Here is a 25204-nt window from a genome sequence, read left to right on the forward strand (position 1 = left end):
ATTTTGTTGGAAATGAAGGAAATGGCTCAAAACTCGAACTTGGTCCGTAATTTGTCAAAATGAGTAAAACCATGTAACAATTCTCAACGGATATTAAAAAAACATTTAGGAAGACAGTAGAGATATTTAAAATCTAAAATGTGACAAAAACCATCAAAACTGATTCCAAACTAGCTGTAGATTAAGTGAACCAAAAGTTACGCTTCATCCATGACTAATGGTGAAGTTATGTAACACATTTTAATTTAATGAAAATTAAATTTAAATTAAGTAAATGAAATTTTAATACGATACACAGTTTTGAAAACCAAGTCTGGAAAAACTGTCAAAAGTCCAAAAACTAGGACAAAAATGATTCATTGTTCAGCTGACAGATGAGGTACACACCTGTGCACAGTTTCACAAAGATGTCGTACATGTACGATAATTGCATGTACAGGACAATGGTACAATGGTGACATATAAAATATTGTACGATGAAACTGGGCTCTGTACATGGAATTCTCTATGGTAAATAACTCCAAACAGGTTGTCGGAGAGACTTTAAGAAGTGATGTACCCTTGAGGAGTGCGACGGCTTCCATGACGGCATCAATGGGAGGAGGCTCGACAGCTTTGGCTAGGAATGTCCCCACAGAACCCAGACGTAGCAACTTGATGGACAGAGCCAGTTCGTGGAGAGTCACTCGGAAGATCTCTGGCGTAGTGTGCTGGTCTAGACTGAAAATGGATAATCAGTGTCTAACTAACTGACATATAAGATGAGGGTGCATGCAGTGAATCGAGTTTATGATTTTGATGAAATGAGAAAATTTTTTCAGGCTCAGTCATACCTTTCTCCCACAAAAGTAATTTCACTAATTTTACGATTCATTTTGTTTACTTGATTTTTGTTTAAATAATACCGTACTCGATACAGAATTTTTAGCTTTTAGTCTTCTACATGTATGTGGTTGGTGGAAGTTGGAATGCCACGTGTAAACCACCCACCTTTTGAAAGGTGTAAACCATCCACCTTTTGCCAGCTGTAAAACATCCACTTTTTGCCAGGTGTAAACCACCCACCTTTTGCCAGCTGTAAACCACCCATCTTTTGCCAGGTGGAAACCACCCACCGTTTGCCAGGTGTAAACCATCCACCTTTTGCCAGCTGTAAAACATCCACTTTTTGCCAGGTGTAAACCACCCACCTTTTTGCCAGCTGTAAAACATCCACTTTTTGCCAGGTGTAAACCACCCACCTTTTGCCAGCTGTAAAACACCCACCTTTTGCCAGGTGGAAACCACCCACCGTTTGCCAGGTGTAAACCACCCACCTTTTGCCAGCTGTAAAACATCCACTTTTTGCCAGGTGTAAACCACCCACCTTTTTGCCAGCTGTAAAACATCCACTTTTTGCCAGGTGTAAACCACCCACCTTTTTGCCAGGTGTAACCCATCCACCGTTTGCCAGGTGTAAACCATCCACCTTTTGCCAGGTGTAAAACACCCACCTTTTGCCAGGTGGAAACCACCCACCGTTTGCCAGGTGTAAACCACCCACCGTTTGCCAGGTGTAAACCATCCACCTTTTGCCAGGTGTAAACCACCCACCTTTTTGCCAGCTGTAAAACATCCACTTTTTGCCAGGTGTAAACCACCCACCTTTTGCCAGCTGTAAAACACCCACCTTTTGCCAGGTGGAAACCACCCACCGTTTGCCAGGTGTAAACCACCCACCTTTTGCTAGACACTTATGAACTTCATCATAATGACACTCTATACTGACAGAAGACAAGCTGTCTTCAACAATGAAAAAAGATGCCGCAAACCATGTCGCAAACAATGCGATTGACTGTTTATTGTCACGAAGGCACCACAAAGTAACAGCGGGACACAAAGCAATTCCTTATTCAAGGCAGCCATTTCTACATCATATAATACTGCCTGTACATGTGTTGTGAAGGATCAGCAATGGTTCAAATCTCATCCATGGTATGTTAGTAATCATACTATTACACACAAATGTGATTCCCGTCAAAGTAATCAAGCTTTTAGTTTTTGCCACTTTTTAGCAGTTTTCGTCAAAAATCCCAAACACAAGAAATACCGTTTTACAACTTCACTACGACATTTCAGCACAAGAGGTAAAACCTCTACTTTATAAACATAAACGAAACTCTTTTTTCTTTCCCTTTAATGCTAATGTTGTTGTTACTCAAGAAACTGATGGATTTTCAAAAAAAAAATGAAATTCCATGAATTAACAGAGAAATAAATCCCCTGGCTGATGACCATTATTATAAAAAAAAACTTACGCCTCAAAGCGACTGCGGCTGCAGAGATGGAAGGCGAATCCCGGCCTCACACGACCAGCCCGACCCCTTCGCTGCTCCAGGTTCGTCTTGGACGCCCACACAGTCGCATAGTTCGTCATGTTGTTATGAGAGGTGAATAGTTTCATCTTAGCTCTGAAGAGACAGATTTACCAAGGATGGAACTGATAAAAAGAAACTGTTCACCAAAACTCACCAGGAAAATTTTATACAATAACTGTTTGTAATAAGCTGCATCTGTACTTCAGGAATCTTGTGAGTTCATGCAGAATTTGGCCAGATAAGGGCTCTTGTCAACTACCGCAGCTAAAACTCGTGATTTTACAGCAGCTGCTAAAGGCGGCACAGGCCCGACAGACCCGACTTCGCAAGGTGTACATGTATGTTATGTGCAGCAAATACTGTACTGTTCATTGCGAGAGCCCTCACTCTGTCGCATCCAGAGTGGCGTTAACTTGTGAGACACCTACAATGCTAATCTGGCATGTAATATATCTCTCATTTTCTAAATCAACTTGAAGCTAGATTATTCACTTTAAAACTTATCACTAGATATTGCTGAACACGCAAAACCTGAGACACAGAGGAAGCTAGTTTTTGAACTTCATGTGAAAGGCCACTAAATCAATTTGCATACAAAATTTTTCTTACAAATCAGACAATATGTGATTCAGTTAATGCAGAGAAACCAACAACCAGTCAGATTCGATGAAATCACTAACGAAGCAAAACGTGGCTTGTAGAATCTGGTACAAGGTTCAAAAACAGTGAATTTGCACACAAAACTTTTATATAAAAAACAAAATCAGACATTGCACCAAAACCAGACAACTGTCTGACAGTGTTCTGGTCAGTCTGAGATCTATTTAACAGTGCTCTCGTCAGTCTGACATCTATCTGACAGTGTTCTGGTCAGTCTGAGATCTATCTAAAAGAGCTCTGGTCTGTCTGAAATCTATCTGACATCTATCTAACAGTGTTCTTGTCAGTCTGACATCTGAGATCTATCTGACAGTGTTCTGGTCAGTCTGAGATCTATCTAAAAGTGTTCTGGTCAGTCTGAGATCTATTTGACATCTATCTAACACTGTTCTGATCAGTCTGAGATCTATCTGACAGTGTTCTGGCCAGACTGAGATCTATCTAACAGAGCTCTGGTCAGTCTGACATCTATCTGACATCTGTCTGACAGTGTTCTGGTCAGTCTGACATCTATCTGACAGTGTTCTGGTCTATCTGAGATCTATCTAACAGTGCTCTGGTCTGTCCGACATCTATCTGACATCTGAATTTTTAGCTTGTAGGACTCACTTGCAGGAATCTATCACGAAGACAACATCATCAATGGTGACACTCGTCTCAGCAATGTTTGTTGCCAGGATGATCTGAAAACACACAAAACATCATAGTCCTCAGCTTCATTCTCTCTCGGCCACCACAAGGGACAGGTTTCCGCGATTCACCATTTACCAGAATCCCATATATTATATTTACTTTATTGTTGCTGAACAACAGTTTTCTGGCTGGACAAAAAGCAGTCAATGCCGCCAAAGTGCTGCCGCCACTGAAGTATCACGCCGAAGACACCGGACATGACACCCCACCCATTGAAAGTATAGTGACATCAGGCCAACCAGTCATGTTTCCTTGCTCTAACCTCTCAGTGCTGAGCACCAAGCAAGGCAGCAACAAGTATCATTTTTTGAAGTCTATGGTATGACCTGAACGGGTTTGATCCCGGGTCTCCTGATTTCCAGGCGGACGCTCTAACCATTAGGCAATGAAGCAGTCTTGTATACTTTGAACAGCGTGACTAAACACATGGGGCTTACCAATGAGAAGATGAACGCGATCTTGGCTGAGATGGTAATACAGTGTAGAACGTAAGTTTTGATACGTTGTTGAATATTATATGTAATTATACATAACCAACTGGTTTTACATCTATGGTGGCCAGTAAATGGCACAAACCTCTACCACAACACTGTTGGAGAATAGCTGTGCATACACCAGAATATACCATTAACTAAATCATTGTAAACTGATGTCTTTTGTAGTGATTCTGTGTTATCAACTATCACTTCATGCAGTGAATGGGTAAAGACAATGAGACAGTCGTAATCAAATTGCAACACCCTTGACTGGATAAAATTCCCAAGATATGTTTCAGTTAGGTGCTGTCTTCTTTCAATAACACAGCAAGCATTGTGGTGTGAGGAAAATGGGCTGAGCTCGGGGTAAACCAGGGCTGTGGGGGAAACCAATGATATCTAATAAATACTGACATGTGACTGTATACAACTGTGTACTGTTATCTACCTTGGTCACACCAGGACGGCACCGTTCAAACACTTTCCGCTGATCTTCACGAGGAATCTGGGAGTGTAGTGGGAGAAGTCGGTAGTTAGGCCACCTACAACAAAAAATCATTCAGTTTGATTTAACACCTCATTTCCAAAGATGTTTTGAAGTGCTAGAGAGGTTATCCAGCCCTCTACAATTACAGGGAAGCCAATCTCTCATGGATCAACAGTGCCCTCTGTACAAGGGAAGCAAATCTTGCAAGTCATGGATCAACAGTGGCCTTCAAAAAAGGGGAAGCAAATCTTGTACGTCATACATTCAACAGTGCCCTTTATAAAAGGGGAGCAAATCTTATAACTCATGCTCAACAGTGCCCTCTGTAAAAGGGAGCAAATCTATTAAGTCATGGATCAACAGTGCCCTCTATAAAAGGGGAGCAAATCTGGTGGCTCATGGATCACAGTGCCCTCTATAAAAGGGAAGCAAATCTTGTAACTCATGGATCAATAGTGCCCTTTATAAAAGGGGAGCAAACCCTGTAACTCATGGATCAACAGTGCCCTCTATAAAAGGGGAGCAAATCCTGTAAATCATGGATCAACAGTGCCCTCTATAAAAGGGGAGCAAATCCTGTAACTCATGGATCGACAGTGCCCTCTATAAAAGGGGAGCAAATCCTGTAAATCATGGATCAACAGCGCCCTCTATAAAAGGGGAGCAAATCCTGTAAATCATGGATCAATAGTGCCCTGTACAAAAGGGAAGCAAATCTTGTAAGTCATGGATCAATAGTGCCCTTTATAAAAGGGGAGCAAAATCCTGTAACTCATGGATCAACAGTGCCCTCTATAAAAGGGGAGCAAATCCTGTAAGTCATGGATCAATAGTGCCCTTTATAAAAGGGGAGCAAATCCTGTAACTCGTGGATCAACAGTGCCCTCTATAAAAGGGGAGCAAATCTTGTAAGTCATGGATCAACAGTGCCCTCTATAAAAGGGAAGCAAATCCTGTAATAGTGCCCTCTATTTTGACACAACCGCATTTGGGACATGTTTTCCCACCATGCATCAGCCGTTTCTCAAACATTTAATGTGCAACAGAAAGAAAAAATATAACCAGGAAAGCTGCATACTCATAGATAATGGACTTCTGACAGTACACATTACTTTACCTGAAAACCACAATGTTGAAGCGAACATAATGTTAAGTCCCCTAAAGCTAAGTGGGTTTCACATTTCTACAACATATGTTAATATGGTAGTTACAGACTTAGTTACCTGTCAAAGGGTCCTTCATGTAATAATGCCTTGGGGCCCATTTCAAAGAGAACACGTAACGTTATTTGCTCTAGGTATTACATTACCATGTAGTTACACAGACGTAGCGCTACCTGGATGTGTGAAACGGGCCACTGGCTCTTACATCTGTGCTTAACAATGGTGTAGAAACCAGAGCACATAACGTTACATGCTGTAGGTATTACATTGCCATGTAGTTACACTGACAAAGAGCTACATAGATTTGTGAAACAGGCCCCTGGCTCTTACATTTGTGCTTAACAATGGTGTGGAAGCCAGAGCACGTAACATTACATGCCGTAGGTATTACATTGCCATGTAGTTACACTGACGAAGAGCTACATGGATTTGTGAAACAGACTCCTGCCTCTTACATTTGAATGTCCTATTCTGAAGACATTTCTCTATCTAGACTAAGCACATGATCTTTTCTGTGAAGCCCTGATGTTGGAAAACACTCTAACACATAAATTCTCACCATTATCAAAACATTAAGGTGGAAAAAATTGCATTCAAAGTTGCCCTCAAACTTTGAGAAGGTTGAAGAAATAGGGTAGGCACGGTCTTCATTCTGTTTTCTTACAGAGTACCAAGATTTGCCTCCCTTTGAAGAGAGCCCGTAAAACCAATGACGGTGCCATTCACCTCTCTACATGTACTTCGTGTGCCTGCATTTACAGTAGGATAGGGAATAACAATGACAATATCTGTAGAGGATGAGAGAACTCTGCTGGATACATGGTTCCTGGATACATGGATGCTGGATACATGGTTCCTGGATATATGTACATGCCCGAATTCCTCAACTCTGCAGGATACATGGGTGCTGGACACATGGTTCTTGGAGACATGTACATGCCCTAATTCCTCAACTCTGCTGGATACATGTACATGCCCTAATTCCTCAACTCTGCTGGATACATGGATGCTGGATACATGTACATGCCCGAATTCCTCAACTCTGCTGGATACATGTACATACCCTAATTCCTCAACTCTGCTGGATACTTGGATGCTGGATACATGTACACGCCCTAACTCCTCAAATCCACAGGATACATGGATGCTGGATACATGTACATGCCCTAATTCCTCAACTCTGCTGGATACATGTACATGCCCTAATTCCTCAACTCTGCTGGATACATGTACACGCCCTAATTCCTCAACTCTGCTGGATACATGTACACGCCCTAATTCCTCAACTCTGCTGGATACATGGATGCTGGATACATGTACACGCCCTAACTCCTCAATCTGCAGGATACATGGATGCTGGATACATGTACATGCCCTAATTCCTCAACTCTGCTGGGATACATTGATGCTGGATACATGTACACGCCCTAATTCCTCAACTCTGCTGGATACATGTACACACCCTAATTCCTCAACTCTGCTGGATACATGGATGCTGGATACATGTACATGCCTTAATTCCCCAACCTTTTCAAGTAGGAAAGAGCAACGTTCATGGCAATTTATGCACAATTTAGGTAGATTTTGCAGACAAAACTACATTGGTCAGGGCTTCACAAAAAGTATAATTTTATCAGTGCACACAGAATACTGCCTTCAGAACATGTTTGAATAAACACCTTGCAAACTTGTGAGAAGGTTGAAGAAATATAGTATTATTACAGTCTTTATTTTCGGCACAATAAGCCCCACGTACCAAGAGTTAGGTATGAAAACAGCCGTCAGTCACACAGGCGAAGCAATTGTGGGCACAATAAGCCCACGTACCAAGAGTTAGGCATGAAAACAGCCGTCAGTCAAACAGGCGAAGCAACTGTGGGCACAATAAGGCTCACATACCAAGAGTTAGGCATGAAAACAGCCATCGGTCACACAGGCTAAGCAATTGTGGGCACAATAAGATCCATGTACCAAGTGTTAGGTATGAAAACAGCCATCAGTCACGCAGGCTAAGCCACTGTGGGCACAATAAGCCCCATGTACCAAGTGTTAGGTATGAAAACAGCCATCAGTCACACAGGCTAAGCAATTGTGGGCACAATAAGCCCCACGTACCAAGCGTTAGGTATGAAAAACAGCCATCAGTCACACAGGCAAAGCAATTGTGGGCACAATAAGCACCACGTACCAAGCGTTAGGTATCAAAACAGCCATCAGTAACACAGACTAAGCAATTGTGGGCACAATAAGCCCCACGTACCAAGTGTTAGGTATAAAAACAGCCATCAGTCACACAGGCGAAGCAACTGTGGGCACAATAAGCCCCACGTACCAAGTGTTAGGTATGAAAACAGCCATCAGTCACACAGGCTAAGCACTTGTGGGCACAATAAGCCCCACGTACCAAGAGTTAGGCATGAAAACAGCCATCAGTCACACAGGCTAAGCAATTGTGGGCACAATAAGCAACACGTACCAAGAGAGGTATGAAAACAGCCATCAGTCACACAGGCTAAGCAATTGTGGGCACAATAAGCCCCACGTACCAAGTGTTAGGCATAAAAACAGCCGTCAGTCACACAGGCTAAGCAAATTGTGGGCACAATAAGCCCCACGTACCTGGTTGTTAGGTATGAAAACAGCCATCAGTCACGCAGACTAAGCAATTGTGGGCACAATAAGCCCCACGTACCAAGAGTTAGGCATGAAAACAGCCATCAGTCACACAGGCTAAGCAACTGTGGGCACAATGAGCCCCACGTACCAAGTGTTAGGTATCAAAACAGCCATCAGTCACACAGGCTAAGCAATTGTGGGCACAATAAGCCCCACGTACCTGGTGTTAGGTATGAAAACAGCCATCAGTCACACAGGCTAAGCAATTGTGGGCACAATAAGCCCCACGTACCAAGAGTTAGGCATGAAAACAGCCATCAGTCACACAGGCTAAGCAACTGTGGGCACAATAAGCCCCCACGTACCAAGTGTTAGGTATAAAAACAGCCATCAGTCACACGGGCTAAGCAATTGTGGGCACAATAAGCCCCACGTACCAAGTGTTAGGTATGAAAACAGAAATCAGTCACACAGGCTAAGCAATTGTGGGCACAATAAGCCCCACGTACCAAGTGTTAGGTATAAAAACAGCCATCAGTCACATAGGCGAAGCAATTGTGGGCATAATAAGCCCCACATACCAAGTGTTAGGTATGAAAACAGCCATCAGTCACACAGGCTAAGCAATTGTGGGCACAATAAGCACCACGTACCAAGTGTTAGGTATGAAAACAGCCATCAGTCACACAGGCTAAGCAATTGTGGGCACAATAAGCCCCACGTACCAAGAGTTAGGCATGAAAACAGCCATCAGTCACACAGGCTAAGCAATTGTGGGCACAATAAGCCCCACGTACCAAGTGTTAGGCATGAAAACAGCCATCAGTCACACAGGCGAAGCAATTGTGGGCACAATAAGCCCCACGTACCTGGTGTTAGGTATGAAAACAGCCATCAGTCACACAGGCTAAGCAATTGTGGGCACAATAAGCCCCACGTACCAAGCGTTAGGTATGAAAACAGCCATCAGTCACACAGGCTAAGCAATTGTGGGCACAACAAGCCCCACGTACCAAGTGTTAGGTATGAAAACAGCCATCAGTCACACAGGCTAAGCAATTGTGGGCACAATAAGCCCCACGTACCAAGAGTTAGGCATGAAAAACAGCCATCAGTCACACAGGCGAAGCAATTGTGGGCACAATAAGCCCCACGTACCAAGAGTTAGGCATGAAAAACAGCCATCAGTCATACAGGCGAAGCAATTGTGGGCACAATAAGCCCCACGTACCAAGTGTTAGGCATGAAAACAGCCATCAGTCACACAGGCTAAGCAATTGTGGGCACAATAAGCCCCACGTACCAAGTGTTAGGTATGAAAACAGCCATCAGTCACACAGGCTAAGCAAATTGTGGGCACAATAAGCCCCACGTACCAAGAGTTAGGCATGAAAACAGCCATCAGTCATACAGGCGAAGCAATTGTGGGCACAATAAGCCCCACGTACCAAGTGTTAGGCATGAAAACAGCCATCAGTCACACAGGCTAAGCAATTGTGGGCACAATAAGCCCCATGTACCAAGTGTTTAGGTATGAAAACAGCCATCAGTCACACAGGCTAAGCAAATTGTGGGCACAATAAGCCCCACGTACCAAGAGTTAGGTATAAAAACAGCCATCAGTCACACAGGCTAAGCAATTGTGGGCACAATAAGCCCCACGTACCAAGTGTTAGGCATGAAAACAGCCATCAGTCACACAGGCTAAGCAATTGTGGGCACAATAAGCCCCACGTACCAAGTGTTAGGTATGAAAACAGCCATCAGTCACACAGGCTAAGCAATTGTGGGCACAATAAGCACCATGTACCTGGTGTTAGGTAAGCCCCACATACCAAGTGTTAGGTATGAAAACAGCCATCAGTCACACAGGCTAAGCAATTGTGGGCACAATAAGCCCACGTACCAAAAGTTAGGTATGAAAACAGCCATCAGTCACACAGGCTAAGCAATTGTGGGCACAATAAGAACCATGTACCAAGTGTTAGGTATGAAAACAGCCATCAGTCACACAGGCTAAGCAATTGTGGGCACAATAAGCACCATGTACCTGGTGTTAGGCATGAAAACAGCCATCAGTCACACAGGCGAAGCAATTGTGGGCACAATAAGCCCCATGTACTAAGTGTTAGGTATGAAAACAGCCATCAGTCACACAGGCGAAGCAACTGTGGGCACAACAAGCCCCACGTACCAAGCATTAGGTATGAATATTAGGTCTCACCAAAGGTTGGGTTGGCCTCCAGGAACTTGTGAAGAGCGAAGATGAGATTCCAGCCAGGCAGAAAAATCAACACAGCTCCTGGGATGTTCAGTGTCTTGATGTAGTTCAACATCGACTGGAAAATGAAAGTGAAAGTGAAACAACAACAGCAGGGACATACATGTACACATCAATGTAAAAACAAAGAACTGGACAACAAATACTGAGACACAGTATGATATTCTACATGTATACAAGGGGAAAAAAGTTCTATTTATAATATTTTTTGGGCTTGTTTACTGTAGAATGTTTAATAAAATTACTAGGGTCAAAATTAGTAATGTCCAATTGCTCCTGGCATGTTAAATTCCGTCAGGGTAAGTGGTTTTAGCTATCATGTTTGTCCACTGACAAAGTGGTTAAAATAGTGAAAAATTTTTAACAAAACGATAATGATCACCTGAGGTGGATGGCACAAAAAGATCAGTTCATCCCAGACAAATATCAACTTGAATTCAACTTAATTATTTTGAAGAAATTACCTTTAATATCAACGAGCATTATTAATATCACCAATTAAAATAGGATTTACGTTCTGTTTGTACACAATGGGAACATACATTCTAGTGTCCTCAGGGGCTCTAGCTGGTTTGCTCTCACCACAATGCTAGCCACCGTCATATGAAAGAAATATTCATGAGTGCAGCGTAAAACACCAATCAAGTGAGTAAATATAAATGAAGGTTAATGTGACATGATCTTAAATTTACCCCCTATGACTGCAACACATCCACCTGTTGAAAGCTTTTCAAATTCAGTCAGTATATGCTGAACTGGCAGAGGTTCAGAATCAAGCAAGACGTGTCGTAAAACTTAACGTAACTTACGTACTTACTTACATTTACATACCTTAATAATAAATATTAGACAAATACCTGAATGAGTTCAAATGACATCTCTTTCTCGCTCAGCATGCTCATGGCATGCCTGGTCGCATCACTGTAGTCTGATCCAATGTCTTTGTTGCAATTTTTCTGAGGATAATGAAGAAATGGCAATATTAACATATACTGCTGACAATACTAAACAATCCTTTTTGTTTCTGGATATTTAAATTATCTCTGATTCATTGAAACGGAGCTCAACACTGTCAAACCTTCCTTTATGGATTTTTCTTAAATCATCTTTTGTGTTTTCAGGCTTACAAAGGATGTCATCTTTTAATTACCATCACCAGAGAGCTCGGCTCAGCGCGCAGAGCAAAATCACACCGGACAAAGTACCTAATGCGTAGGAGCCAATGATTACTAACGCTAATGCCTTTAATCTGTAAGATCTAAAGGAAAGAATTTTACAGAAGAGTTTGTCTCCCTTAGCACATCCGCATTTAACCCTCAGAACTCAACTTCACTTAATTCCCTTAGCACTTTTTAACTTAGCTCTGGCTAAGTGCACATCTTCACTTAACCTGCACAGCTAGTCTCCACTTAGCCCTAAGTCTTCAGCTCACCTCCTCTTCCTCTCCCCCTAAGGCATCTTCATCCCGATCCCTCTTGCGTTTCCGATCTGGGGGAGGGGGGATGAAGTTCAGCATCTCTATACAATCCTCTAGGTAGTACTCTACAAACAGAAAGAGTTCCTGTTTTAGGAGGTGTATCTCAGAGCTAAAGAAACACATACTGCTACAGCTGATCAAACTGATGATGGGGAGTATGACAGTCAGGTTAAAAGGTGGAGGAAACTGTACTTCCTGGTTTTTTTTTATTTATCTGAACGCTTCTTTGTGAATATTTCACTTACATAAAGGCAGTCTGAATTATGTTTTGGGGGGGGGACATTCAGACAGGGCCCAGGGAAACAAGTTGCTAGGTAACATTATCCCCCCCAAAATGCAGGTAAATGTACCTGAGAAACCAGACCTGAGATCTGTTCCACTCTGAAAAAAAAACAAACAAACAAAAACACAAATGTCTTTCACCAATTATTGTCAGTAAGGCCCTACCAACAGTGACAGTGGGAAGTCTACAAGTTTCCTGCTCAGGGTTAGGTTTGAACCTGCACCTTCTCAGTCCTAGCGAGTGACAGGCAAACACCTGTTATAGCCAGACCACGACCCCTCCCTGGGGCTGTATTTTGCTTCCCCCAAAACTGCAACATGGTTTTCATAATTACTGAAACTGCATCCCAATTTCACTTTCTGATTACAAACATTGAGATAAATGTGGGAGAGAAAATAAAAAAACAAGCAAGAGCACAAGAGACTCTAACCTTGCACAGGGTGAACTCTGCCATGCACCTCAACGATTGGGGCATTCCCAAAGTACTCTGAGAAGAGGGATGTATCCACAGTAGCTGACATGAGAACCACACGCAGCTCAGGGTAGGTCTGTACCATGTCCTTAAGCAGGACCATCATAAAGTCAGTCTGCAAAAAAGGGAGACAACTCTGGCTTTCAGGCATTAATATTTCAAGAGATAGGCTGCTTAAATGGCTCACCACAGCCACACCACAAGCTCACCAAGGCCCCACAAGCTTACCACAGCCACATCATAAACTTACCAAAACCACAGCAAAAGCTTACCACAGCCACACCACAAGCACCCAACAGCCACACCAAAGCTTACCACAGCCACACCACAAGCTCACCACAGCCACACCACATGCTCACCACAGCCACATCACAAGCTCACTAGTCACACCACAAGCTCACCAAAGCCACACCACAAGCACCCAACAGCCACACCACAAGCTCACCACAGCTACACCACAAGCTCACCATAGCCACATCACAAGCTCACCACAGTTACATCACAAGCTCACCACAACCACACCACAAGCTCACCACAGCCACATCACAAGCTCACCACAGCCACACCACAAGTTCACCCCAGCCACACAACAAGCTCAGCACTGCCACACAACAAGCTCAGAACAGCCACACAACAAACTCACCACAGCCACACCACAAGTTCACCACAGCCACACTCCCAGCTCACCACAGCCACACCACCAGCTCACCACAGCCACACCACAAGCTCACCATAACCACACCACAAGCTCACCAAAGCCACACCACAAGCATACCACAAGCTATCCAAAGTCACACCACAAGCACACCGTAGACAGGCTTACGGCCTACTCAGATGCCCAAACAGAATTTAAAACCTGGCTTGAATTGTACACCTACATTGAGATCTCGCTCATGGATTTCATCAACGACGACGTGGGAAATGCCGCGCAAGCCACTTTCTAGTCGTCGTAACAGTGTTCCTGAAAACAAATCAGTTTAAACTAGACATACATGCATTACACACTTCTGTCCTACACTCAGACAACACCATGTCCTAAATGTCACTAAACATGTGCAAAGAAGAAAGAAGAACAATTCTAATACACAAATTCTTCTCTTCATTTAATTTCTAATACGTATACACGTATGTCTGATTGGAGTTTGATTGGTGTGTTACTCGAGAATATTTCACTTGTACAATGACAGCCAGCATTATGGTGGGAGGCAGAGCTTGGGGGAAACCCATGACCATCCGCAGGTTGCTGATAGCTCTTCTCACGTACAGCCAAAGAGGAAGCCAGCATGAGCCACCAGATTGGTGAGAGGCTCCTGGGTCATTGTGCCTCACTGGCACGCTAACAACAAGGACATGAAGGTCGGGACTGGTATTTAACGTCCTAGTTAGATGTTTGTCATCCACTGTACATGTAGACAATACTAGTTATATTTATGTGTGGAGGAAACTGGAGTTTTTCAGTAAACATTTTAGTATCACCAAACCCTTGACAAACCTTCTGACTGCAGCCAAACTGGATTGGAGCATGTGATCTCGCTGGTCAATCAACAGCAGTAAGAGCAATGCTTTTATTGTCAAAAGATGCGGGAAAGGTCTGGAAAAAGACGGACTTGCCTACGGTACAGCAGAGTACTGCCCCGCGAGGTCTGGAGAAGATGGGCTCGCCTACGGTACGGCAGAGGACTTCCCCGCAAGGTCTCGGGAAGACGGACTCACCAACCCCAGGGCAGAGGACTGCCCCGCGAGGTCTGGGGAAGACGGACTCACCTACAGTAGGGCAGAGGAGTTCCCTGTGAGGTCTGGAGAAGACGGACTCACCTACGGTATGGCAGAGGACTTCCCAGTGAGGTCTGGGGAAGACGGATTCGCCTACGGTACGGCAGAGGACTGCCCCGCGAGGTCTGGGGAAGACGGACTCACCTACGGTAGGGCAAAGAACTTCCCCGCGAGGTCTGGGGAAGACGGACTCACCTACAGTACAGCAGAGGACTTCCCCGTGAGGTCTGGGGAAGACGGACTCACCTATGGTACGGCAGAGGACTGCCCTGCAAGGTCTGGAAAAGACGGACTCGCCTAGGATAGGGCAGGGGACTGCCCCGCGAGGTCTGGGAAAAAAAAAACGGACTCGCCTATGGTATGACAGAGGACTGCCCTGCAATGTCTGGGGAAGATGGACTCGGCTCCGGTACGGCAGATGACTGCCCCGCGAGGTCTGGAGAAGATGGGCTCACCTACGGTACGGCAGAGGACTTCCCCGCGAGGTCTGGGGAAGACAGACTCACCAACAATAGGGCAGAGAGCTTCCCAGTGAGGTCTGGGGAAGACGGATTCACCTACAGTACGGCAGAGGACTGCCCTGCAAGGTCTGGGGAAGACGAACTCACCTACAGTAGGGCAGAGGACTGTCCCGCAAGGTCTGGAGAAGATGGGCTCGCCTATGGTATGGCAGAGGACTGCCCCGCGAGGTCTGGAGAAGATAGACTAACCTACGGTACAGTAGAGGATTGCCCCATAAGGTCTGGAGAAGATGGGCTCGCCTATGGTACGGCAGAGGACTGCCCCGCGAGGGTCTGGAGAAGATAGACTAACCTACAGTACAGGAGAGAATTGTCCCATGAGGTCTGGGGAAGACAAACTCACGGCACAGTACAGGATCGCCCCATGAGGTTGGGGGAAGATGGACTCGGCAGAGGACTTCCCTGCGAGGTCTGGGGAAAGACGAACTCACAGCACAGTGAGGACCGCACCGCAGGGTCTGGAAATGACAGGTTCACTAACGGTTCAGTAGAGGACTGCCCCATGAGGTCTGGGGAAGATGGACTCCCTTACTGTATATTAAAGGATTGTCTCATAAGGTCTGGGGAAGATAGACTCACCTACAGTACAGTAGAGGATTGCCCCATAAGGTCTGGGGAAGATAGACTCACCTACGGTACAGTAGAGGATTGCCCCATAAGGTCTGGGGAAGATAGACTCACCTACGGTACAGTAGAGGATTGCCCCATAAGGTCTGGGGAAGATGGACTCACCTACGGTACAGTAGAGGATTGCCCCATAAGGTCTGGGGAAGATGGACTCACCTACGGTACAGTAGAGGATTGCCCCATAAGGTCTGGGGAAGATAGACTCACCTACGGTACAGTAGAGGATTGCCCCATAAGGTCTGGGGAAGATGGACTCACCTACGGTACAGTAGAGGATTGCCCCATAAGGTCTGGGGAAGATAGACTCACCTACGGTACAGTAGAGGATTGCCCCATAAGGTCTGGGGAAGATGGACTCACCTACGGTACAGTAGAGGATTGCCCCATAAGGTCTGGGGAAGATGGACTCAAACCGCACGCTGTAACCAGTGCTCATACCCAACTCTTCTGCTCTTTCATTGGCTACTCGTTCTCCAATTGAAATGGCACTTATCCTCCTTGGCTGTGAATAGATCACAAAATGTAACATGTGTGGTGATTGCACATGTATACTGCTCTCCAGATAACAACTTCTAAATTAAAGGACCTGAAATTTCACCCATGGCTTAATTGCACATTTTGCCTGCTTTTTTGAGATCTATTGACCTTAGAATGATTTTAAAGGATTTTGGGAAGGTAGGAAAAAATCCAACTAGAAAATTAGAAATTAAAATTTCACTTATTTGGATCTAAGAAACTGCCGAAATTTTAGACCATTTATCACAACATTTTTAAAAATAGACGAGACTCAAAGAAATTACAGACACATCCTAGCTACATGCATATACTGTATATCGCTTATGATGCTTCACTATCCCAGTGTACAATCATGGATCAAAGGTGTGTTTGGAGCAGGAAGTTCAAATCCAGCTGACGTCTACCTGAGTCACAACAATGTTGCAGCTGGCTCCTTGTCCACTCAATATCATGTCATTCAGAATGTACTGTGGCACCTGGAGAGAAACAAAACATATCATACACAAAAGGACCTTAATTCAAGCGGTAAATAAATTTATTTCATTGTTCAAATTTTAGCATTTTTAACCTTCAACAGTTTCATAAAGGTCCAGTATACAAGTTCTTGTCTGTCTAAATAAGCTGTTAGATGATTTGTTTTCTCTCATAGGAGTATAACTACATATTTCACTTTTCTAAATTTTTTGTGTTAAATTTTCAATTTTGGCAACTAATTTTTTCTACTTAAATTTGAAGTTCAATTTTCAAGCAAGCTAATTCATGCTTTGGCTCCACATATAAATAGAACTGGACCACATCAGCCCATACTTATTCAGCAACTGAGAGTTACCTGTGTAGTCTTCCCACAGCCTGTCTCCCCACGTATTATGATGACAGCGTTCTCCTGAATCATCTTCAGGATTGTCTCCCTTGTGTTAAAGACGGGCAGTTTGGCCCGTTCATTCATCATCTAGTAAACAGAGGATTTATTTACTTGTCGGATTGTCATTTTTAATAATAACCGAAACAGAACAATCATAAGACAGTGGTCATGTGCATGGGTGAAAGAAGTCAACCTCTGACATCTACAAGTTTTAGGCCTTAAATCTAAAACTTTTAGTGAAATAAAGGCCAGATGCCAAGGCCAGATGCCAAGCCAGCCAAGTCAGATGCTTGGGCCAAATGCCAGGCCAGATGCCAAGCCAGCCAAGTCAGATGCTTGGGCCAAATGCCAGGCCAGATGCCAAGCCAGCCAAGTCAGATGCTTGGGCCACATGCCAGGCCAGATACCAAGCAGCCGGAAGAATCGTGTCATGGGTTTATCGACTGCGCTTATTGTCATGGCTGTTCGGCGTAGAAGACCTTTCATCATTAGACCAGTTTCTCTCTTTTGTCGCCATTTTACCAGGTCATGTGCTTTACAACCGTCACGTTATTTCTACACGCCCCCTGATTGGCTACTTTCACTCAATTTCACTCAACTTGCTGACAAAAAATACACACGCACATTTCCGATTCAACTGTGTTGGATAGTGCTGAGTGTTGTTGAACGAAGTTGAGGAACCCGTCCAGACTACTCAACACGTCTCATCTTGTTGAGTCAACAAAGTTGGATAGTCTCGATGGGGCTTAAGCAACCGGCTCCAATGTAGTTGCAACATTTCAACTGGAAAAAAAAGTGGGGGGGGGGGGGGGGGGCGCCTGAACAGAATGGGCTTAAACTTACCTTCTGAAGTTCTGGATCATTGTCTATCTGATTTTGGAGGCTGTTATTCAAGTCCAGGCTTATCTGCTCCATCGTGGCCTGTTACAATGACAACATGATGATCACAGATTCTTTAAGGCATTCATAAAAAGTAACTCTAAAACAAATGTAGAAGAGGACAATACATCAAAGTTACCCCTTTGAGCCAACAGCTTATCATGCTGAATTGCTCCATTCTGGCCTATGACAATAACAACTACATTAATCATGACTAAAAGTTATTTCAGTATACTTAATGTTGGCTACTAAACTGAAAAAAAAAATGGCCAGAGCATTTCTCAGGTAAGTTTAGTGCTTAACAAGAAAAGGTAAGTGTAAATTAGAAGTTCACACTGTGCCATATCGATGAGCTTCAGAGAGTTCCCTTATTACATCACACTTTTACCATTTTTCTTCAGGCCAGCTCCTAAGTTGTTGCTGCAATCAGCAAACTGAAATGCGCTGGTGATTTTCTCCGCGTAGTTTGCGGACACACTGAGCATGTATTTCCGTTGTTAGCGGTCAGAAAGGTACTGTAGGTTCAGTGACTTAGTAATCCGTGTGACACAAATAGTACGGTGCCATCTCGCAAGTCATTTGAGAAATTTGTGCTGATTGGTCGACTTGATCACAGGAATTGCTGGAATTTCAGCCATTTTCAGTTTGTATCACATCACTTTCAGATTGCATGTTACAATTCTCAGTTTATATCTCACTAGTTTCACCTTGCAAAACACTATTTTCAGCTTGTATCTTAGGTCATGATTTTCAGCTTGTATCTTGTATTTCACTATTTTCAACTTGTATCCTGCATTTCACAATTTTCAAATTGTATCTCACCATTTTCAGCTTGTACATGTATCTTGTATCTCACCATTTTCAGCCTGTATCTTGTATTTTAGCATTTTCAACTTGTCTCTAGTATCTCATTACTGTCAGCTTCTATCCTGTATCTCACCATTTTCAACTTCTATCTCACCACTTTCTGACTGTATCTTGAATCTCACCATTCTCAGCTTGAATCTCACCATTTTCAGTTTGTATCTTGTATCTCGACATTTTCAGCTTCTATCTCACCATTTTCAGTATGTATCTTGTATCTCACCATTTTCAGCTTTTATCTCACCATTTTCAACATTCATCTCACCATTTTCAACATCTATCTCACCATTTTAATCTTGTATCTCACTGAACACTATCTGTCACTTTCTCTCCCCAAGTGTACAAGCCACCACTAAACTTACCACAGCCAGGGGCCCCTCGTCAATATTACAGTTGGCCCAGGGGTTCCAGTTGGGTGCAGGGGGAGACCAGGAGACAACACCCGAGGGCTGAGGGCGCTTAGGCTCAAATTCCTCCAGGGAAAAGTCTGTTAGCAGAGAGATCGGTTCTTCCTGTTTGCAAGACGGCTGTGGTGAGAGCAAAACCAGGCAGGCTAATATTGAAAAATTAAAATGAATTTTGGCTAGCAAAGTAGGTTTGATTTTTATTTTAGTTAATTTTATATATATTTTCTAAAGAATGAATTCTGGGGATACCCTAATTCCTCAACCTTTTCACAACTGAAAGAACAACTTTCAGTGCGATTTATTAACTTGATTTTGAAGACAAAACTACATTTTGGCTTGCGATGGCCTGTTTCAGGGCTCCACAAAAAGTATATTAGGCGATTAGTCATTAGGTGTGTGTACACATACTGTGTCTTCTTCTTGCTGGGCGAGTTCATGTTGCCAAAGTGCTGCCGCCACTGAAGTATCATGTTGAAGACACCCAACACCCAACTCAGTACTGACCCCAGGCCAACCAGTTCTCTTTCCTTGCTCTAACCTCTCTGAGCCCGAAAAGAGGAAGCAAGAAGTACAATTTTTAAAGTGTTTGGCATGACCTGATCTGGGTTTGATCCCTGGTCTCCTGATATCGAGGCAGAAGCCCAGACCAGCCCAGCCCAGCCAAGCCCAGAAAATAAGGACAAGAACCAACGGCACATGGAGGCTGTTAGTACAGTGTTATAATAAAATCAGAGAAGTCACAATGCCAAAGAGTGTTAGAAAACTATTTTAACTAACTAACTATAAAAATAGGTAACTATAAAAAGTGTTACCTTACTGACAGGCTTGATATTCCACAGTTCCAGTACAGAGTCCACCTGCTTCACCAGGTCAGGGCTAACCCCTACCTCATATGGTGGAACCTGGAAACATAAATCAGGGTGTACAAGTGACATAAATCACCAAAGTGGTCAGATATAAAACTGGAAAACATCAACCATCAGGATATAGAAGTGGTCAGGAAACTGGAAAACATAAACCATCAGGGTATGAAAGTGGTCAGGAAACTGGAAAACATAAACCATCAGGATATAAAAGTGGTCAGGAAACTGGAAAACATAAACCATCAGGATGTGAAAGTGGTCAGGAAACTGGAAAACATAAACCATCAGGATATAAAAGCCTTCAGGAAACTGGAAAACATAAACCATCACGATATAAAAGTGGTCAGGAAACTGGAACTCATAAACCATCAGGATATAAAAGTGTTCAGGAAACTGGAAAACATAAACCATCAGGGTATAAAAGTTGTCAGGAAACTGGAAAACATAAACCATCAGGATATAAAAGTGGTCAGGAAACTGGAAAACATAAACCATCAGGATATAAAAGTGGTCAGGAAACTGGAACTCATAAACCATCAGGGTATAAAAGTGGTCAGGAAACTGGAAAACATAAACCATCACGATATAAAAGTGGTCAGGAAACTGAAAACATAAACCATCAGGATATAAAAGTGTTCAGGAAACTGGAAAACATCAACCATCAGGATATAAAAGTGGTCAGGAAACTGGAAAACATAAACCATCAGGGATATAAAAGTGGTCAGGAAACTGGAAAACATAAACCATCAGGATATAAACGTGGTCAGGAAACTGGAAAACATAAACCATCAGGATATAAAAGTGGTCAGGAAACTGGAAAACATAAACCATCAGGATATAAAAGTGGTCAGGAAACTGGAACTCATAAACCATCAGGATATAAAAGTGGTCAGGAAACTGGAAAACATAAACCATCACGATATAAAAGTGGTCAGGAAACTGGAACTCATAAACCATCACGATATAAAAGTGGTCAGGAAACTGGAACTCATAAACCATCAGGATATAAAAGTGGTCAGGAAACTGGAAAACATAAACCATCAGGGTATAAAAGTGGTCAGGAAACTGGAACTCATAAACCATCAGGGTATAAAAGTGGTCAGGAAACTGGAAAACATAAACCATCAGGGTATGAAAGTGGTCAGGAAACTGGAAAACATAAACCATCACGATATAAAAGTGGTCAGGAAACTGGAAAACATAAACCATCAGGATGTGAAAGTGGTCAGGAAACTGGAAAACATAAACCATCACGATATAAAAGTGGTCAGGAAACTGGAAAACATAAACCATCACGATATAAAAGTGGTCAGGAAACTGGAACTCATAAACCATCAGGATATAAAAGTGGTCAGGAAACTAGAAAACATAAACCATCAGGGTATAAAAGTGGTCAGGAAACTGGAACTCATAACCATCAGGATATAAAAGTGGTCAGGAAACTGGAAAACATAAACCATCAGGATATAAAAGTGGTCAGGAAACTGGAAAACATAAACCATCAGGATATAAAAGTGGTCAGGAAACTGGAAAAACATAAACCATCAGGATATAAAAGTGGTCAGGAAACTGGAACTCATAAACCATCAGGGTATAAAAGTGGTCAGGAAACTGGAACTCATAAACCATCAGGGTATAAAAGTGGTCAGGAAACTGAAAAACATAAACCATCAGGATATAAAAGTGGTCAGGAAACTGGAACTCATAAACCATCAGGATATAAAAGTGTTCAGGAAACTGGAAAACATAAACCATCAGGATATAAAAGTGGTCAGAAAACTGGACAACATAAACCATCAGGATATAAAAGTGTTCAGGAAACTGAAAAACATAAACCATCAGGATATAAAAGTGGTCAGGAAACTTGAAAATATAAACCATCAGGATATAAAAGTGGTCAGGAAACTGGAACTCATAAACCATCAGGATATAAAAGTGGTCAGGAAACTGGAAAACATAAACCATCACGATATAAAAGTGGTCAGGAAACTGGAAAACATAAACCATCAGGATATAAAAGTGGTCAGGAAACTGGAACTCATAAACCATCAGGATATAAAAGTGGTCAGGAAACTGGAAAACATAAACCATCAGGATATAAAAGCGTTCAGGAAACTGGAAAACATAAACCATCAGGATATAAAAGTGGTCAGGAAACTGGAAAACATAAACCATCAGGATATAAAAGTGGTCAGGAAACTGGAAAACATAAACCATCAGGATGTGAAAGTGGTCAGGAAACTGGAAAACATAAACCATCAGGATATAAAAGCCTTCAGGAAACTGGAAAACATAAACCATCACGATATAAAAGTGGTCAGGAAACTGGAACTCATAAACCATCACGATATAAAAGTGGTCAGGAAACTGGAAAACATAAACCATCAGGGTATAAAAGTTGTCAGGAAACTGGAAAACATAAACCATCAGGATATAAAAGTGGTCAGGAAACTGGAACTCATAAACCATCACGATATAAAAGTGGTCAGGAAACTGGAAAACATAAACCATCAGGATATAAAAGCGTTCAGGAAACTGGAAAACATAAACCATCAGGATATAAAAGTGGTCAGGAAACTGGAAAACATAAACCATCAGGATATAAAAGTGGTCAGGAAACTGGAAAACATGAACCATCAGGATATAAAAGTGGTCAGGAAACTGGAACTCATAAACCATCACGATATAAAAGTGTTCAGGAAACTGGAAAACATAAACCATCAGGATATAAAAGTAGTCAGGAAACTGGAACTCATAAACCATCAGGATATAAAAGTGGTCAGGAAACTGGAAAACATAAACCATCAGGATATAAAAGTGGTCAGGAAACTGGAACTCATAAACCATCAGGATATAAAAGTGGTCAGGAAACTGGAAAACATAAACCATCAGGATATAAAAGTGGTCAGGAAACTGAAACTCATAAACCATCAGGGTATGAAAGTGGTCAGGGAAACATAAAACATCAGGATATAAAAGTGGTTAGGGAAGACGGCAAGATAAATCATCAAAAAGTAAAACTGGTCAGGAAAACATAAACCATCAGGATATAAAAGTGGTTAGGGAAGACGGCAAGATAAATCATCAATAAGTAAAAGTGGTCAGAAAACATAAACCATCAGGATATAAAAGTGGTTAGGGAAGACGGCAAGATAAGTCATCAAAAAGTAAAAGTGGTCAGGAAAACACAAACCATCAGGATATAAAAGTGGTTAGGGAAGACGGCAAGATAAATCATCAAAAAATAAAAGTGGTCAGGAAAACATAAACCATCAGGATATAAAAGTGTTTAGGGAAGACGGCAAGATAAATCTTCAAAAAGTAAAAGTGGTCAGGAAAACATAAACCATCAGGATATAAAAGTGATTAGGGAAGGCGGCAAGATAAATCATCAAAAAGTAAAGTGGTCAGGAAAACACAAACCATCAGGATATAAAAGTGGTTAGGGAAGACGGCAAGATAAGTCATCAAAAAGTAAAAGTGGTCAGGAAAACATAAACCATCAGGATATAAAAGTGTTTAGGGAAAACGGCAAGATAAATCATCAAGGTGTAAAAGTGGTCAAGAAATCTGGCAACATAACCTTATCCATAACATTTTTCTTTCACCAAATCAATCCAGAACCAAATCCTTACAAACCATAATCTCACCATATCTGTCACTTTTTTCTTAGGTTCACCTGTGCACACATCCATGAGTTTCAAATGGAAGAGTTGACCAACCAAATCCTTACAAACCATAATCTCACCATATCTGTGACTTTTTTCTTAGGTTCACCTGTGCACACATCCATGAGTTTCAAATGGAAGAGTTGACCAACCAAATCCTTACAAACCATAATCTCACCATATCTGTTACTTTTTTCTTAGGTTCACCTGTGCACATATCCTGAGTTTCAAATGGAAGAGTTGACCAACCAAATCCTTACAAATCATAATCTCACCATATCTGTGACTTTTTTCTTAGGTTCACCTGTGCACACATCCATGAGTTTCAAATGGAAGAGTTGACCAACCAAATCCTTACAAACCATATTCTCACCATATCTGTGACTTTTTTCTTAGGTTCACCTGTGCACACATCCATGAGTTTCAATGAAAGAGCTGACCAACCAAATCCTTACAAACCATAATCTCACCATATTTGTGACTTTTTTCTTAGGTTCACCTGTGCAACATATCCTGAGTTTCAAATGGAAGAGTTGACCAACCAAATCCTAACAAACCATAATCTCACCATATCTGTGACTTTTTTCTTAGGTTCACCTGTGCACACATCCCTGAGTTTCAATGAAAGAGTTGACCAACCAAATCCTTACAAACCATAATCTCACCATATCTGTGACTTTTTTCTTAGGTTCACCTGTGCACACATCCCTGAGTTTCAAAGAAAGAGTTGACCACCAAATCCTTACAAACCATAATCTCACCAAATCTGTGACTTTTTTCTTAGGTTCACCTGTGCACACATCCCTGAGTTTCAAATAAAAGACTTGACCAACCAAATCCTTACAAACCATATTCTCACCATATCTGTGACTTTTTTCTTAGGTTCACCTGTGTACCCATCCCTGAGTTTCAAATGGAAGAGTTGACCAACCAAATCCTTACAAACCATAATCTCACCATATCTGCGACTTTTTTCTTAGGTTCACCTGTGCACACATCCCTGAGTTTCAAATGAAAGAGTTGACCAACCAAATCCTTACAAACCATAATCTCACCATATCTGCGACTTTTTTCTTAGGTTCACCTCTGAACACATCCCTGAGTTTCAAATGGAAGAGTTGACCAACAAATCCTTACAAACCATAATCTCACCATATCTGCGACTTTTTTCTTAGGTTCACCTGTGCACACATCCCTGAGTTTCAAATGAAAGAGTTGACCAACCAAATCCTTACAAACCATAATCTCACCATATCTGC

The 25204-nt window shown here is 42.5% G+C and overlaps 1 protein-coding gene across 1 annotated transcript in view; it reads right to left on the reverse strand.

Moving 5' to 3' along the window:
• LOC135481043 (ATP-dependent RNA helicase A-like) overlaps positions 1-25204 on the reverse strand; it is a 65631-nt gene that overhangs the window by 13349 nt on the left and 27078 nt on the right. The window contains 15 exon segments of the mRNA XM_064760974.1: positions 560-720; positions 2298-2450; positions 3627-3700; positions 4635-4726; positions 10674-10791; positions 11591-11689; positions 12166-12275; positions 12924-13080; positions 13844-13926; positions 16247-16388; positions 16807-16878; positions 17232-17351; positions 18108-18185; positions 19370-19534; positions 20227-20316. Of these exon segments, the coding sequence (XP_064617044.1) occupies positions 560-720; positions 2298-2450; positions 3627-3700; positions 4635-4726; positions 10674-10791; positions 11591-11689; positions 12166-12275; positions 12924-13080; positions 13844-13926; positions 16247-16388; positions 16807-16878; positions 17232-17351; positions 18108-18185; positions 19370-19534; positions 20227-20316 (1714 nt within the window).

This window comes from Liolophura sinensis, chromosome 13, assembly GCF_032854445.1.
Source record: "Liolophura sinensis isolate JHLJ2023 chromosome 13, CUHK_Ljap_v2, whole genome shotgun sequence".
Taxonomy (NCBI): Eukaryota; Metazoa; Mollusca; class Polyplacophora; order Chitonida; family Chitonidae; genus Liolophura; species Liolophura sinensis.